Consider the following 16159-nt stretch of genomic DNA (forward strand, 5'->3'; position numbering starts at 1 on the left):
ATCACTGAATGATCAAGCTTGTGGGGGCCTGTTAGGATTTTTGGCATTACTCATTGTTGAAATTGTAAACTCCTGATTGTTTTCCATCAAAACTGAAATTCCATTCATTTGATGTTCAAGTTCAGCTGTCATCCAAACTAGCACAAGCTGTACCCCTGATCCAGGGCTGAAATCAGCTCTTGGTAACTCACAGTGCTCCTCCTGGGCTATTCGCTTGTCCCTTTGCTACTTTTCCTTAGCTGTGTTCTCCAAAACTTCTGTAGGCAAACTATCCTTCCCCACATTGATGAGAAGAGCTCCTTCATGGATGTCATGGGCCATGGCCCGAGGACATGAAGGCTTCAGAGTTAGCGGGATACAGACTTCTCCCCATATCCCCCTCTGTGCCACCCCCAGTTGGGCTGCAACAGGATCAGGGAACTGAACCAAATTTAGAAAAAAACAAACAAAATAAAAAAAACCCACCCCAACCTTTATTAGGCTGGGGGGACACGTATGTTGAATTCTGTTCCTGTTGATTTCAGAAGAAACAAAACATGTTTCCTCTTCCCCTGGGCTCTGACTGTATGGAACTTATTTAGTGTTTGGAAGAGAAGATAGTAAGGTGTGCAAGGCAAGAGAATGTGAAGAAACAAAATGATTCTTACAGGGATTTTAATGAAAGTCATCTCTTTTATTTCAATGGTTGCCATATTTAGATAATTAAGTAGAATTGTCATAGGAATGAAAATCAACTTTCCCTTCTTCCCAAGGAATCTGAAAAATGTTGCTATGTACAGAATTTACAATTATATGCAATAGTTTATTGTTATTCTGGAGTCCAAAATTTGATTTTGCAGGTAAAAATGTCCACACCAAAGCTAGTACAGGATATGCCCATCCTGTACCTTTCATAATGTTCTGTAAATGTTACCGGTATAGTTTCAAAATGATTGCATCCAAGGATGAGAAACTTTCCTCACCTGAGAGCTTACTGCCGCATACAATTTTCATCATTCAGAGCCTAAATAATTGAATTGTATTCCTTTTCTTTTTGAGCAGGTGAGAAGTCAGGGCCAGATGTGCAAATACATTTAGGTTTCTGTTTTCTGTTGGAGTCAGATGAAAGATGATATAAAGCAGGTGTTAAAAAGAATCCACTGATAAATCAATCTAGATGTTAGGTATCTAGAAACTATGGGATTTGGATAGAAATCCTTTGTTTCATTAATTTTCTTACTATTTTTTGCCCTTCACTTATAGAATCTTCCTTTGTTTTCATGGATTATTTGGCAGAAAGTTTTTCTGTTTTTCTGCTGCTGAACTTTTAACTCCCTCTGTACTCAATGGGCACTACAGACACGAGTTTCTCTTTAAAAATTAGAAGCCTTGAAGAACTCTGAAATAAACCGTTGTTATCTCTAACTTAATGTTCAACCAAATGACCACTGAGAGGATTTCTAAGACCCATGTGCTATTAAATGAATTGGAACTCAGTCCTGGTGCATTACTAGTAGGACTAGCTGCTTCACTCAGCTTAATTTTCTAGTCTGAATCTACACAGATTATCTGCAATAAGGAAAATTGCTCTGAGCTGGTGGGATTGGAAGTTTGTAACAAAGTGTGCTGGAATGCACCGTGTTGCTAATGAGTGTGAGTGCACGGTGGCTGCGAGATGTCCTCCATACCCTGAATTGTTGGTCTGGGTCCATGTCCTGGTTAGCAGGCCCCCTCCTACAAACCCTGCGAAGAGATGTCCTTGCTGTGCGTTTCCAGCGGACAGCTCGCAGACAGTGCGGTGATAGAAACTGCGCTTTCAGCCCTGAAGGAGTCCTCCTAAATCAAGACGGAGGTGCGATGACAGCAGGAAGGTAGACTGCTGCTGCCAGCATCGCCTCAAATTGGCACGTAAATAGCAGCCTTCGGTCTCCTTATGCATTACATAAAATGCATAGTAATAAACTTTCAGGTGCCTGGCCATATGAAAAACAGTTAACCTCCTAAACCTCCTGCTACGCAAATATGCTACCAAGGGCAGGCGATAGGCAGCAGCAGTGTTGCACCATGAGCAGCATTGTTTAGATGTGTTCTTCCTGGGATTGTGATGCACCCAAGGTTTACGTGTTAGCAGGCTTGGCTTTTTAATTAGGGAAACGAAGCATCCATAAGCAGCAAAGCAAAACAAGAGGCTTGAAATCATCCTCATTTTGTATTATACAGAATTTCTATATTCATCAGTACACAAGCAATTGCTAAACAGGTCCTCGCTCCATTTACTTGCAATTCAAACCAAGGTGGTTATTATGCAAACAGGTTAGCTTTGTGGAGGCATCTCCAGGGTGAACTTAACCCTGTCCTGTTTGGTTCCTCTTGTCTAAGTCTTATAGGTCTGTAAATGTTCATGTTGTTGTACAGAACCGCGGAGTTATCGGCCACATAGTGCGGCTGATAGTAGTTAGCCTGGATGGCCTTCTGCGGTGGCGGGGGTGTGAATGAGACGTAGCTGTGGAAGGAATTAACTCTATGGAGAGGTGACTGGGGAGTGAAGTTGCTGCTGAATATGAGAGTTCTTGGGGGTTGCTTGGTCTGGTGGGTGCTGCCAGCTGAGAGGCTGCTGAAGGGGTCGGAAAGAGTGTTAGCACTTCCCTCATTGCTGTCGGGGAGGCTGCGCTGGGGGGACCAGCTCTTGCTGAACAGGAAGGGCATGGTGCGCGGCGGAGACTTGGGTCCCCTCACTGGCTTGGACAGCGCATAAAGGTGTCGGAACTCTTCATCAAACAGCTCCACAACTTGACCTGTGAACTTGGAGAGGAGGTTGCGGTGAACCTGGCCACATAACCATGTGAAGCTGGAAGGAGAGACAAGGTAAGGGTTAGCATCAACATCAGCCATTAGGAACTGGAGATCCCTGCAGGGGTGTGCGAAAGGCAAATGCGTTTTACTGCTGAAGCTTCTTGTCCAAACACAGGATGAAGATGGTGTCACAGTTGAATTTCAGGTCAGTTCACATCAGTGCTCTTTGACTTGGATCAAGCTTTGTTATTGCAGCTGCCTCTAAAACCTTCAAGAAACCTTGTAAAGTTATACAACCTTCTCAGGGGAGTGGTGTTCCAGATGCACCACAGGACTAAATGGCAGATACAACACCAAAGGTTTAGGTGTCTGTGCTGTGGAAAGGAGTTTAGACCCTTTCGGGTCTCTTTCGGGTACCTCTCTGCCATGCAAAATGCTTAAATTAAGGTCTTACCACCTCTTTTCTGCACACACATAAACGGAACCTTCCCTGCAGAATGCTGTGCCAGTTGGTAACTCTCATCTGCTTAAAACTGACATTAGAAAGACTAGCGAAAAATAACCATCCTTTGTTTTCATTTTGCCGTGCTTTTTCTCCATTGGTCAAGAGAAACACATAAAAACCCAATCTCCCTGTCACATCCTACTCTCACAAAACAAACCGCCACACCCAACACACTTATTTTCTTCACTACAGAGAAAATGAAATTACAAATATTTCCTACAGCCTTTCCAAAAATTATAATACTATTTGCTATAAAGTAAGGGAGAAACACCACAACAGTTTTCATTCTGGTAGTCCAGAAATACACCTTAGGACACCCCATGGCTTTTAAATTATTTTTATTTTATGTTCTTCCCTAATCCACCTGGCAAACAGAAATTTGTGCTCTTTTCCAAAACCACAAACCAGCTTGGTTGTGCTGTGCAGGCTGCCTTGTCTGAGCAGCAGCAGCATCAATAAAATGAACACAGTTGAGAGGATGAAATGTAATTACTCCCTGAGCTGACGGGCCTCGAGCTGTGCAGCAGAGGGTACGGAGCAGCACTGGATTTGAACCAGAGGTTATTCTGTATCAGCAAAACTCTGCCCTGGTTATTCCTGTGTGACTTTATTAGCTATGCTGGATTTGCACAAGGATTGCTGAGAGCCAGATTTGGCTGTAGGTGTGTGCACTTTAAATCTTGTTCTTGTCATGTTTTGACAAAACTCCTGTGAAACTCAGTGGGACTGACAGCCCGAGCTGACACAAAGGGAATAAAGACAGACGATTTACATCTGCCCGTTCGGAGCATTCTTAAAGAGGGTTGGGTTTGGGGCATACGGTGGTTTTATACTGTTGATTCAGGAGCAAGGGGAGGAGTGAAGAAATCACTAGTTCAATGCCTCCGGGCAACCCTACAATATATACTGTGCATTTTATGATTGGACATGAAAATATATGGTAAGCTACCAGAATACAGGTACTTCTCATCCACTTTATTCAAATCATTCTAAATATGGACAAAACCTCAGGAGCCGAGATAAACAGCACAGCAAGCTAACTCCCGCTGTGTGGGTAACATCTGCTGTGTTAGCTCAACATCGCCTTTATTCACTATGAAGCGCTCTCTAAACCTTTGCACGTCTTTCGTCTAACTGTTAAGGAGGTAATAAGCCAGGAACAAATACAAAACTACACACAATTAGCTTGGGATATCTATGCTGAAGGTTACAAACTCGTGAAAGGGCTGAGGCATGGAGTGGCAGGGTTGTATTTTATGTGCCAGAGATATAGCTAGTTTACAAAAGAAAACTTAGAGAGAAATAAAAACCAATTACACTTATAAATGGCTTTTAAAAAAACAACAAAATCAGAGGAACAAACTGTTGGGCCCAATTTTGATAATTTACTCCACATGTAGCTTTCTGGAGTACCTGACGGACAGCTACTCATTTGTGGCTCATCGATCCTATCTGTAACCTTTGTAAGCGGAGAAAGTTGGATCCAATTAATAGCCCAAAGATTCTCCATGGACTGATGGCAAATGGGTCAGCTGCAAAGTAACAAGGTGAGACCTGCATGATTTTAGACAAACGTTCGTGGACTTCATGTAGTGAGTCACAGCAATTTGCATTCTGTGCACTTTGCTGAAGAACAAAGCAGAACTTGACATAAAGACTTAACAGGTTTTCATTGGCTTCATTCTAAGAGGAAATTTATTGTTTAGGTTTTAGGCCCTGTTTTGGTCCTTAGATTAGTTCTGAGTGCTCTTTTGGGAAAGGCTCAAAGAAGTCTGTTATTGTCACTGTCTGCCCAGAAGGGTCATTCTTCTACCAGGCCTCTTTGAGTGAAGCACATCAGAAAGAAAAGAAAGCACAAAGAAGTACTGCCTAGCTTGGGGCCAAAGCTGTATCACAAATTCAGTCACTAATAGATACTTCTCAGCCATCTTTCCAGGGCTTTGTTCCAAAACCTATGTCCTGTTCTGGATCCTTTTATTTATGGTTGTCTGAATCAAAACCCAGGTCTCCTGTCCAATCTTCATATGCATTGGACTCGTTTTTTTTTTCTGAGTGTACCCTCTGCATTACTGCAGCTGCAGTTCATTAGGAATGGTCTCATCCCTTGTGCCTACAGTGCTACAGTAACATGCAGCATTCAATCTGAAACAGAAGGACTGGGTTTTTCAGTTGAGCTCAGGTTTGAATTAACCTATGTGTTAGTGTTGCCTGCTGGTGGGATAACCTTTGTATAAGAAACCTGCTCAGCTCCTGCCTGCCATGTGTGTCAGGACCACGTTTATCCACACTGACCCAAGCAATGGCTTTTTAATGTGTTTTTGAAAACCACTCCAGAGCAGGAGATGCCACAGACTCGGTGGTGGTTCCTTTGCCTCTAAGTAGTCACTGGATTCAGTCCTCTTAGTTGTCCATTAGGCAAATACATTTTGTCCCCAAACGCTTTGGCTAGAAGCAGTGAGCCAGGGTCCCTTTTAGAGCAGCATGTCTGGAAGGGCTGTTATTTCCTCAGCCTACTCCCCAAACTGCTATTACAAAGTCATGCAGAGCACAAGCACTTACATGAAATTTGCTGTTGTATCACTTTTAAGATCTTTTGTATTAGTTTAAGATCTATTCCAATTTGATTTCCAACAAATGCATTGCAGAAGAGTTTGAGTCTGTTTTACTCAACAACATTCTTGATTATACCTGCAGAAGTTGGTGGATAAAATTTAGGGATAACAGAAAACTTTCCGATTAATAAAGCAAGAGCTAGCAAGCCTACAGAAATGCCACGTACTGACAGCCAGCTATAACCCATATGAATCTGCAAACTGGTGCTGAGCATGCTGAAGTTAAATAGTGTATAGATTTGTTCCTCCCCACCCTCTCTGCTTGCTTGCTGGATAGGGAACTATGTAGTTTGACAAGTCTCTTGAGGTTAGAAGATATTGCAACAGCAGTAGAGAATGACAGAAGTGACTCTGCGCGGGACCTTGAGGGTTTTTCTGTTTTTTTTTTTTAGGATTGAAAAGATAAGCCAAAAGGAAGCTTCTTGGCTAAAGAAAATAGATCTTGTTCTGTCTTCCTTCTCCCACACATCCTTCACTTCTACTCTCTCTATAAATCGCTGTTGCATTTCTACGCTTTGGTGAGGGATTAAAAAAAAACCTGAAAGAACAAGAAAACCACAGAGCCGCCAATTAAAAAAACCCCACAACCAACCACTCTGAGTGTTCACTCATTTTTGTCTGATGGTTGATTTGGAAACGGAATGAAAACTGGATGCCCACCTCTGTGGACAGCTGAGCTCCTGCAGCCTATGCTAACGCCACGTATTCACTTTTACCTTCTTTACTATAGTTATGTAATCTTCCTGGTGGCACGGTTTTATCGGACTAGATGCATTTAAGCCTCCAAATCATAAACCAGGATTAAGAAAAACAATCTCATGCCTTTAATTAAATAATCACCTCTAATTTTTCTCTCTCGTCTTTTTGTACCTGGATTTCTAGGATACACTTCAGTCATTTGTGTAGCTTATCTGTGTAGTCATGAGGCGTAGGAACTTTATTTGATGCAAGCTCAGAGTCTCCTGAAATTCACTGACCTGAGGATCTTGCATCTTAATTAAAAACCCAGTTGTTGAGATGCTACATCCTCTACATGAAATAATTTTAGCAACACAAAAGTGGAGAGTTACAGACTCAGCTCACAAAAAAAAAAAAAGAAAAATTAAAAAGGGAAGGTACAACAGTCGCATAGAGACATACTGCCTACCTGTTAATGAAACACAAGAAAAAAAACAGTAAGTCTCTGAAGTATTTCTGTTTTCCCTTTAATCACTGAACTTGTCATATGAAGAACAAATCCTCAGATAAGCTGAGTGACATACGCTACATTAAGGGATCCCGAGGGAGATGGAAATGTACCATGTCTCATGATCACAGCATCTGAGGACTCAAACACTGAGGAAAACATAATATTAAGCTATATATATATTTCTAGTTCTGCTCCAGGGCTACAAAGTTGTTTACGTTAGTTTCTGAACATGTAAATTAAATACCACGCTCCATAAAGAACTACCATCAGCTTTAAAGCAAGTTAAATGGATTATTGAAAAAATGTCACATATTTGAAAACATGAGAGTTTTTTGTTCAAAAAACCTTCTCACCCACCCAAAAATTTCCATGGCACTTTTTTGTGAAGTAATATTAAAAATCATAGAAGATCACCTAGGCATGAACTGCAATGGCCTATCTCACCTGTAAGATCCAGAAAGCACGTATCTCCAGTCAGATATAAGAAATTTTTCTTGTATTTGTCCTGAAAATTTCCTGCCTGATTTGGCACAGTAAACCTCTCCAGTAACACTGCGGACTGAAATATTCTGCAAAGAAAAAAAAAAAAAGAACAGAGTCAATTCCTTTTTTTTTTAAATTAAAAATCAGAAGGAAAGGGTCCTTTTCACCCACTGCCTTTACCTGTTCACTTCCCCAATGTCTGTTATGATTTCTTCATGGACTCTCCAATGTTTTATCTGAAGGTTTGAGGCTAGAAGAAACCTAGCCAAGCTCTTTCACCTGCCACAGGGTTACTTGTTTCAATGGGGATATAAACCTGCATGGAAATTCACACAGATGGAGCTGTGCTGCATAACGATAACCGATCACCAACCGAAATGAGTACGAGATGTGTCCATAGCTGAGAGCAGTCTGTTACCTCCGCTGACACCCCAGCAACAATTTGCTCTAGCTATAAGCTCTCTTGTTTTACATATGGCATAACACAGCAGGACAAAACCTCTGCTCTCTCAATCCACCTGGCCCAGCAAGGACATACATGCTGCTCTTCTAGTGCAGCCCAGATGAATGCCATCCTGCAGGGTCAGGTGCAAGTTCACGTGTGAATGTAGAAAAAGGTCAATTTGGGCCATGCGATGCTCTGCGCTGTCCTTGTACCTAAGCAAGCATATTTAAGGTAGGCCACGCACCCAGACCTGACTCTGCTGTCCATACGCATGCTTTGCAGAATCAAGGCCTTAGCAAATGAGTGGCACCAAGGATTTGGCTCACACATTGTCGAAGCCTGTGTATTGTAGCAGCTTACTTACAACAAATAGCACAGGCTTGTTCTTCCTAAGGAGTGGTGACTCACAGACATGCAAACACTGTTATGAGCATGTTTTATGGATTTCAGTTTCTTTATATGTTTGGGGTGGAATTCAGCTGTTGAACACAGGTGTCTGGTGCGTGTAAAATGCCCTCAGGTCTCCTGCCTGCCCTCCAGCTGCTGTTCCAGAAGGCAGTTGCCTCTGTGGTATTAGCCATCCCCATGAACGTGCCACAGGTGCCCTGCAGCATCTCAAGCAACAACTGAAACGGTCCCTAGGAGGTTATTTTTAAGATCAGTTCCCTCTGGTGGAGATGAAGGCAGACTAAGGTAACAGCCAGCTAACTGAGAAAACAGAGCTTTAACAACATGGTTTTATCAGAAACCACCTAGTGCAACCAAGGTATTGCCATGCAAAAGAGTTTTGTGTGCCTGCTACATGTGGCTGCCAGACCGCAGCTGCTGCAGAGTTACTAAAAAGAAGCAGTTGTAATGCTTATGTTACACACCTCTACTAGGGGACTTATCTCTGTTTTAAGACTTCAGGGCCCAGATCAGTTTCATCTAAGGACCTAATGGAAATGCCTCAACTTCCCATAAAATCCATGGAAAAATGTAGGCATCTTCAGAGGGGAATTAGATGTGCTAATGCTACCTCTGGAAATCTCTTGTTCCCTTTTAATTACAAGGTGGACTGACCCCAGCATAACCACGCTTCTAGCTCAGAGTGCCTTAAGTTAGGCAGATGAATCTAGGCCTAAGAGTTTCAGAGAGCCATAGTACCTTGAAGAGCTCCTCAGCAATTTGCAACTTGTCACACATCTCTGAGAAGAGATTTATATTGCCATGATCAAGCAACAGGTAGACAAACACCATGCGCTTGTTAGCTGCCTCCAGGAGGTCACAAAGAATCTCAGTGTCTGTGAACACATCCATCACGATAGCGAGCACCTAGGGGAAAAGAGCAGAGGCATTAGCAGAGTCAGTTTACATAACTTAAGGTTGCCTGTGAGGCCACTGAAATGTAGTTTATTTGTTTCAAAAAAATATTCCAACAAACACAAATCTTTGGAGATATATGTGGATATTCCTTCTGGTTTTCTCCCTAAGTGCGTGAATCAGTAAATCAATGAGACATCTTGCTTCATTGTTTTATTGCTCATATAAAGCCAATATAATATGCAACATACGCACTTCAGTTAAGCTTTTTTGATCATAAAACACAAGATGACCCATGAATTTGTAGGTGAGATTTCATCACTAGGAAACACATTGAAGCACTAATCGGAGAATAATAAGGATGTGGCTAAAATAAGAGATGGTAGCCCTTGCAAATGGCTGACTAGCTTTAGTAAGTCACATGCATTTAGCAAGAATCACTGGATGACGCTTTCTCTGTTATGACTTACGCCTGGAACGGTCCTGGCTTTAAATCCTCACTCTGTCATTGGTGGTGGTGTGACAGACTGCAACAGCTCCATCTTTTTTTTTTTTTAAATAATGATTTATAAACTAATTGTTTCAATTTAACCATACATCCATGCTTCTCAATTCACAACTAGCAGGACAGTGTGTAAAAGTCTCAGGACTGGGCATAAAAGCCCCAATAGCTACTTAAATTCACAGGCTCCAGCCAGCATGGATGGAGGGAACTGTAAATGTGATTGATATAAAACTACTTCCATACTCTAGCCCCTAGGCTCAGCACTGGGCACGGCCTCATGAAGGTCCTGGTCTTCGCTGATGTCTGCTACTGTCCATGGAAAGGGTCATCTCCCCAGGGCAATTCAGCCCAGCTAATACCTGACTTATCTTCAGAAGGTGCTGATTTCTCCATTAACTAGAAAGGGAACCCTTGGTAATTGCACTCACAGGATATCATCTTCAATCAAAACAAACTTTACAGTATCTCTGCAGATCTGTCTTACTAATTGCTTCCAACTTGCACTGAATCTTACTCCAAAGCCTGTGCCCACACCTGCCAGCAAGCTTATTCCCTTCGCCCCCGCGAGGAAATCCTACAAGACCCAGCACATCCTGTGCAGCCAGCATCCTGTTCAGGCAAGCCAAATTAACTTGGGGAGCAGTGAGGATCCCACACCTTCCTCCTGCTGCCAAAGCACGGTGCTTCAGAAGGGGCCTTGCCAGCACCAGGTAAGTGGCACAATTATGTCCAATATCTCACATCCACACTTGCTGTTAACTCACTTGGTCTTTTTAAATGGCACAATACTGCATCCAGCCTCACCACAGCTCCAGACCACTCTCTCTAGTACTGCTTTTTCACCAGCTGTTCCCAATTTGTATTTCTGCACCTGACTTTCCTCTTACTTGCAGTACTTCTTGCTTCTTTTGCCCAAATTTCATTTTATGATTCATGCCTGTTCCACAAATGTGTTAAGATTATATTACTGCTCACCAATCCTTTGCAGTTTGATGTCATCAACAAACAGCCTCCATTCTGTTGTTAATGGATATATCAAATTCTAGGCTATCCAGGATGCATTCGTATCAGATACTAATTAATAAATGCTTCCATAGAAAAACTGCACTCAAAAAGCAGTTGCCAAATTTATATTGTAAGTGTTGTTCCAGCACCCTCTTGTAATGTAAATGAGATGGTTAAGAAGGTTGTACGAACCATGGATTTACATTACATTTCCCACTTTTTTCCCTACAAGTTTTCTACTCTTGGGACAGAAAATTGGCCTGGGTTGATACTTTACCTGATGCTTATTTTATTTTTCCAGAGACATTTCTTCTGTTACTGTATCTTTCTGATGCTGCCAACCTAAAATGACTGATCTAGAATTCCCCTGATGTGCTGAGCACTTGTAGCTTTTGACAGGGCACTTGCCAACACGGATTCTTCTCCCCTGCCATTACACTCAGTGTTATCGGACCCAGCACTTGCCATTGCAGGAGAATAATAAAGTGAAACTCTGTAACTTCAGCAGGCTCCACAGCCTGGTTTTGTTCCTGACTGCTCCCCTGCGAAACTGCCAGTGGTATCTCGAGTTTATACAAGGGGAAAACTCCCAGACGATGGTAAACACAGCCCTGAAATGTCAAATATTTTTTGTCCAGGAAAACAGGAGAGCTGCCAGAACACACATAACAGAGGCTTTTTGTCCCCCTCCAGCTGCTCAGCTTCTGGTTTCCCAGCGCGTGGGCAGCCTGGCTTGTGGCTGGCACCTCTCTGTGGCCCCCCATCACTTGTCTGGTGTCAGGGGCATCATCCGCACCTTTCCCACATGCCGAGATACACTGAAGAGTCTCTGTATGGAGCCCATGTGGCATTGTTAGTGACACTGACACAGTATTAGGATGAAAGGTATTTTTTCAGAGTAATTTCCTTCCTCTGGGGATGGCTGCTGGCACACCAGCCCTTCTTCAGGCTCCCCTTCACCCACATCTCCCACTAACCCCCTAAAACAATTGCCAGTGGCTCAGAGCTCACTTTAGCTTAATTCTCATTATCGGTGCAATGATTTGAACAGAGCAAACCATCCTGCTGGTGATGCATGACAAGAAGGGACAGAGCCCAGCTACCCTTTCTACGGCACATTTACTCCACCAGGTTAATGGGAGTTCAAAAGAAGAGGGAATGCTTTTTTATGTCACCAACATAAAAAGGTGTTGGTGTGAGTACAAAAAAAAATTTAAAAAGCACTACCTGTATTCAACAATAGGCTCTTTACAGCCACTTTCTACAGCAAAGCTACACTGCAACACACAAGGCTGGCTCGGATCAAACACTGCGGTTACTTGATCTTTTTAAGAGCAGGGAGACAACCAAGTGCAGAGGGAACAGCAATTCTCTCCCCATACCTGAGTGGTCTTGTTGATGTACCGGCGTATGATGTCTCTAATGTTGCTGTTCTTCTCTGTTTGGAAATACACAGTGGCGGTGGATTTTTCCTTTAAATAGGGCTTCTCCGCTGTAATCCATGTATGCAGCAGAGCTGGCTCACTGCTGTCAGAAATGGTGGGGAAGTAGGTCCCTGAAGGGAGCGACCCGACATCATTCTGCTTTGGCGCAGCCGCCCCATCGGCAGCTGGGGACTCCTGCGCATAATAGGACTCCCTGGCGTTATCCTTGATGTACTGAGTTTCCACGGAGGAGAGGAAATCCACCTCACCCTCTTTGCTTAAAGTTTCAAGGTAAGAATCTGTCCCACCATCCAGGAAGGCATCGGTGGCCAACCTTATGCTTTCATTGTGGCTGAAATCCGCTTTTGTCAACTTCGGGGACTGGTTCTTGATATCCTCCAGCCTTTTCCTTATTTTGCCCATGTGTCTGGAGTGGCTCATGGCTCTTTGTCGCAGCAGCAGATCTGCAGGGCAGGCACCATGCATATGCGCGGCGCAGGCAGCACAATCGTCCTTCTTGTTTGGAGACTGCATTCTGGCATGAAATCGCCTCAGCTGAACGAATTAACTATGAATAAAAATAAAGAGATCTTATTACCTCAGGCAAATTCACACTCCCTGATTTCGTTGGTACAATTATCTTAAAAAAAACCAAAAACCTGAAGCTTGCTTTTCAGGTGGTGGTGTACTTCGGCAACAATCTGTTTCCAGATGGGACACAAGTGCAAAGCTGATTAGATTGCTTATCTGAGAGGCACCCACCTCAGCCCCAGGGCATATGAAGGATTCGAGTCCAATTACCAGGGCCCTCCGATTCTGATTCGGTTGTATTTCCCTTCCTGTTGCACCCCGTGAAATGCGAGCGAGGAAAGCTCTCAAGCAAAAGCAGGTAGGCTCCCAAGCATTGTTGCACAATCTTCAAAACAGCTTGAGGCTTCTCTGTCTTCCCATAGGATTCATTAGGGAGCAAAACCAACTCTGAACTGGGACAGAGACATCAGCCATGTCCATAGCTTCAGAACAGCAGAAAGGATCACGGACTCTTGTCTGCACCTACATGTTGCCAGGCAGGCTTAAAAATAGACTTGAACTTCGTCACTGTGCCCCGTTCACAGTATGTTGCTATTACCACGGACGATTCACTCATTTATTTCTTTAAAGCTTTGTGACTACGCCATCCTATTAAAAGAAAAATACCCCTTCCCAAACATCCTGAATATTTTGTGGAGGGAGGGTTGTGAGCTGGCCTCAAAGCATCAGAAATACAAACACTCATCACTTGATTGTGCACATTTAGGGCTGTTTGGTTGGTTTCTTTTTTTTTTTTCTGGGCTGCAGCTTCTGGAGTCACGTTGTCCCCGTGGCAGCTCGGCTGCTGTGTCATTAGCAGGACAGAGGCGCAGGTTCGCAGCAGGGTGAGAGGCGCAGTGCCTCTGGGAGCCAGGCTGACTGGTATGACTGCGCGGGGGCGAGGACAGGCAGGGCGGGAAGGCACCCTGCCTGAGGTACGCCATAAATACCTGTGTGCATGCTTTTACGCAGAGGCACGTGTGACACAGTTTTCTCACGCAGGTTGAGTTTGCCCTCACCCTGCGTAGCTCTGCATCCATAAAACGGTGTGCCATGGCTCCAGAGGGGAGTGCAGGATTAAGGGGACATGCCAGTCTGGGCTCTTGCACCGGGGTACTGGCTGCTGAGGGCGCATCTGAGTGGGGAAAGGGTCCTGCCACTCTGACCAGCATGCACGGGAGCTTGGACATCTTCAGAGCCACTCAGAGTGACACAGGCCCAGTCTTTCCAGGGTAGCTTCCCAGATTCTGGGTCTGGGTCTGTGTCAGGTGCCTTATGGGAGAAAAAAAGGTAATTATTATATGTGAGGCTATATATATAAATATGTGAAAAGAGAAAAGGGTATGAAATGGCTCAGATTTTAATCCCGCAGCCACGGAAGGCAGGAAACACCCACCTGGGGGCCGAGGAGAGGTGGTGGCGGGGCCCATCCCTGAGCTCCTGCTGTGATCTTAAAAACTATCCCGTCCCTCCCCCCACCCCCAACATCCGCCCGCAGCTGTCAGACGCGGCCAAAAGTCACTAATTATCTACTGACCTGTTCTGCGCAATTATGCCGAAAATGATGCCACCTAATTAACCTGACGTGCAAGATTGCGCCCTGTCAACGCTGATCGGGGCCTCCCTGTGCCCTGCAGGGCCATCACCCCCCCCCACGCTGGCCAGGGCCAGCACTGGCACCTTGGGTCCCACACGGTCACCCCAATGTCCCACACAGTCAGCCTGCTCCCCCACAGCAGGCCCCCCTGCAGGCCAGCCAAGGTTGTCATCATGGGGCCTCACACCGTCACCCCACGGAACCCCTGTTGTCACCTGGGGTCCCACACAGTGACTCCCATGTCCCACACGGCCACCACAGGATCCCACACCAACACTGTCAGGGCCCACACGGTCACCCTGGAGCTCCATAGTCACACGAAACCCCACACCGTCTCCACAGGACCCCATTCAGTCACTGTGGGGTCCCACATGGTCACTCCGAGGCCTCCCGCGATCACCGCGGGGCCCTCCGGGAGGGAGTCCGCTAGAGCAGCCGGAGGAAGGACCGGGCCGGGCCGAGCCGTCCCTGTCGCCCCTCGTCCTCCCTCAGCGCGGGCTTAGGCTGCCGCAGGCCCTCAGAGACCCTGACGGGGCGGGGCCGACGGGCAGCGTCGAGACCCAACGCGGAGAAGTTAGTCACAGCCGCCTCGTTAGCGCAGTAGGTAGCGCGTCAGTCTCATAATCTGAAGGTCGTGAGTTCGATCCTCACACGGGGCAAAGGCGGGCACTGTTTTTGTTCCTTCCCCCGGACGAAAGGAGCGGCGGGAGGAACCTCTCCCGGCTGGGCCCGGGACCGGCTCAGCTCCCCCGGCCGTGTCAGGGCCGGCTCAGCTCGCCCGGCAGCTTGGAGGCCCGCACGGCCCCTCTGGCTGCGGCCCCCGCGCTTTTAGTTGCAGCAAAACCGCTTTCTAACCCCTCAGCTTTGTCGCTGCTGCTGTCGTGATTTACGAAGCTGTACTTCCAGGGCGAGGGCTTGTGGGCTCACGGAAATAACGTCTGCAGTGTATGTTGTTTAAAAATGCACTTTTGCAGAGGGTTTTCTGCATTCAAGCTGTCTGCAAGCCCATTTCAGCATTTGGGAGTGGGGAAACGGGTCTCGCTCCTGCAGCGTGCTGTGTGGTGAACATGGCGCAGGCAGGGCCGGGGAGTCCCGCAGCCCCCAACCGCCCCCAGCAGCGGGCAGGGACGAGGAGCAGCTACAGGGGCACGACAGGGCACCAGCGCCCGCCTGCTGGAAACACTCCGGTTTATGCGTATTTCCAACTGTAACATTTTTACAAACCATAAGTGTATACACCTATGGCCCAAGGTGCTAGCCAAAAACTTTGTGGGTTTATTTTCTCCCTTTAAATATAGAAATAATCACATGTAAACTCCAAGACAGTAATCAGAAAAAGGCAATTTTCTCATCTATTCTGTCTGCTCCCCAAGGATGGTCTTTGCTCGTTGCATTTTGATCCCTTCGAAAAGGAAAGATGCCTCTTCCCCGCACTTTGCTGAGGTCTGCGATGAGATTTCTGTGGATCCCGGTCACTACTAATGCGACTGTTTCTGGTTCCAGACACAGAGGATGCTAATGTGAGGATAACTAAGTACTTCTGCATGTTTAGGTCTTCATGTAATTTAATGAGAAAGAGAGAGGCTGCTGTCAGCCTCAGGTGACAAAGAGTTTACAGGTATCATCTGGATCTGCCCTCCATGTGGTGCTTCAGCACCCACGGGGCACCACGAGCAGTCCCACTCTGACACTGCTGCCCCAAAGAGCATCAGCAAAACCCTAGAGGAAGCAGAAAAAATTAAGCTCCAGG

General features: G+C 45.4%; 1 protein-coding gene and 1 non-coding gene across 3 annotated transcripts; one reads left to right on the forward strand and one right to left on the reverse strand.

The window, feature by feature from the left end:
* Positions 1–652: 652 nt before the first annotated feature.
* On the reverse strand, positions 653–13299 carry FAM83A (family with sequence similarity 83 member A). 2 transcript variants are annotated; one of them, XM_054815532.1, is made up of 5 exons: positions 13005–13299; positions 12201–12810; positions 9153–9320; positions 7523–7647; positions 653–2827 (listed from the first exon to the last, which is right to left on the reverse strand). In XM_054815532.1, exons 2-5 carry the CDS (start codon positions 12774–12776, stop codon positions 2281–2283), a joined length of 1416 nt encoding a protein of 471 aa, XP_054671507.1. In that variant the 5' UTR covers positions 12777–12810; positions 13005–13299; the 3' UTR covers positions 653–2280. The 2 variants fall into 2 exon arrangements, with proteins under 2 accessions (XP_054671507.1, XP_054671508.1); XM_054815533.1 differs by having other exon boundaries at positions 13044–13068.
* Positions 13300–14995: 1696 nt separating this feature from the next.
* TRNAM-CAU (transfer RNA methionine (anticodon CAU)) lies at positions 14996–15068 on the forward strand. Its single transcript has one exon. It is a non-coding gene; the product is annotated as a tRNA-Met (tRNA).
* Positions 15069–16159: the final 1091 nt, after the last annotated feature.

The sequence above is a fragment of the Grus americana genome, chromosome 2 (assembly GCF_028858705.1).
Source record: "Grus americana isolate bGruAme1 chromosome 2, bGruAme1.mat, whole genome shotgun sequence".
In the NCBI taxonomy this organism is placed as follows: Eukaryota; Metazoa; Chordata; class Aves; order Gruiformes; family Gruidae; genus Grus; species Grus americana.

What these genes read in the sequence shown, in the direction of transcription:
- FAM83A (XM_054815532.1), bottom strand. Translation starts at nt 12,776, where the DNA reads ATGCAGTCTCCAAACAAGAAGGACGATTGTGCTGCCTGCGCCGCGCAT. An exon ending in ACATCAACAAGACCACTCAG is followed by an intron (nt 9,321 to 12,200) that starts GTATGGGGAGAG and finishes CTTTTCCCCTAG; the next exon opens with GTGCTCGCTATCGTGATGGA. An exon ending in GTGCTTTCTGGATCTTACAG is followed by an intron (nt 2,828 to 7,522) that starts GTGAGATAGGCC and finishes CTCTCCTTCCAG; the next exon opens with CTTCACATGGTTATGTGGCC.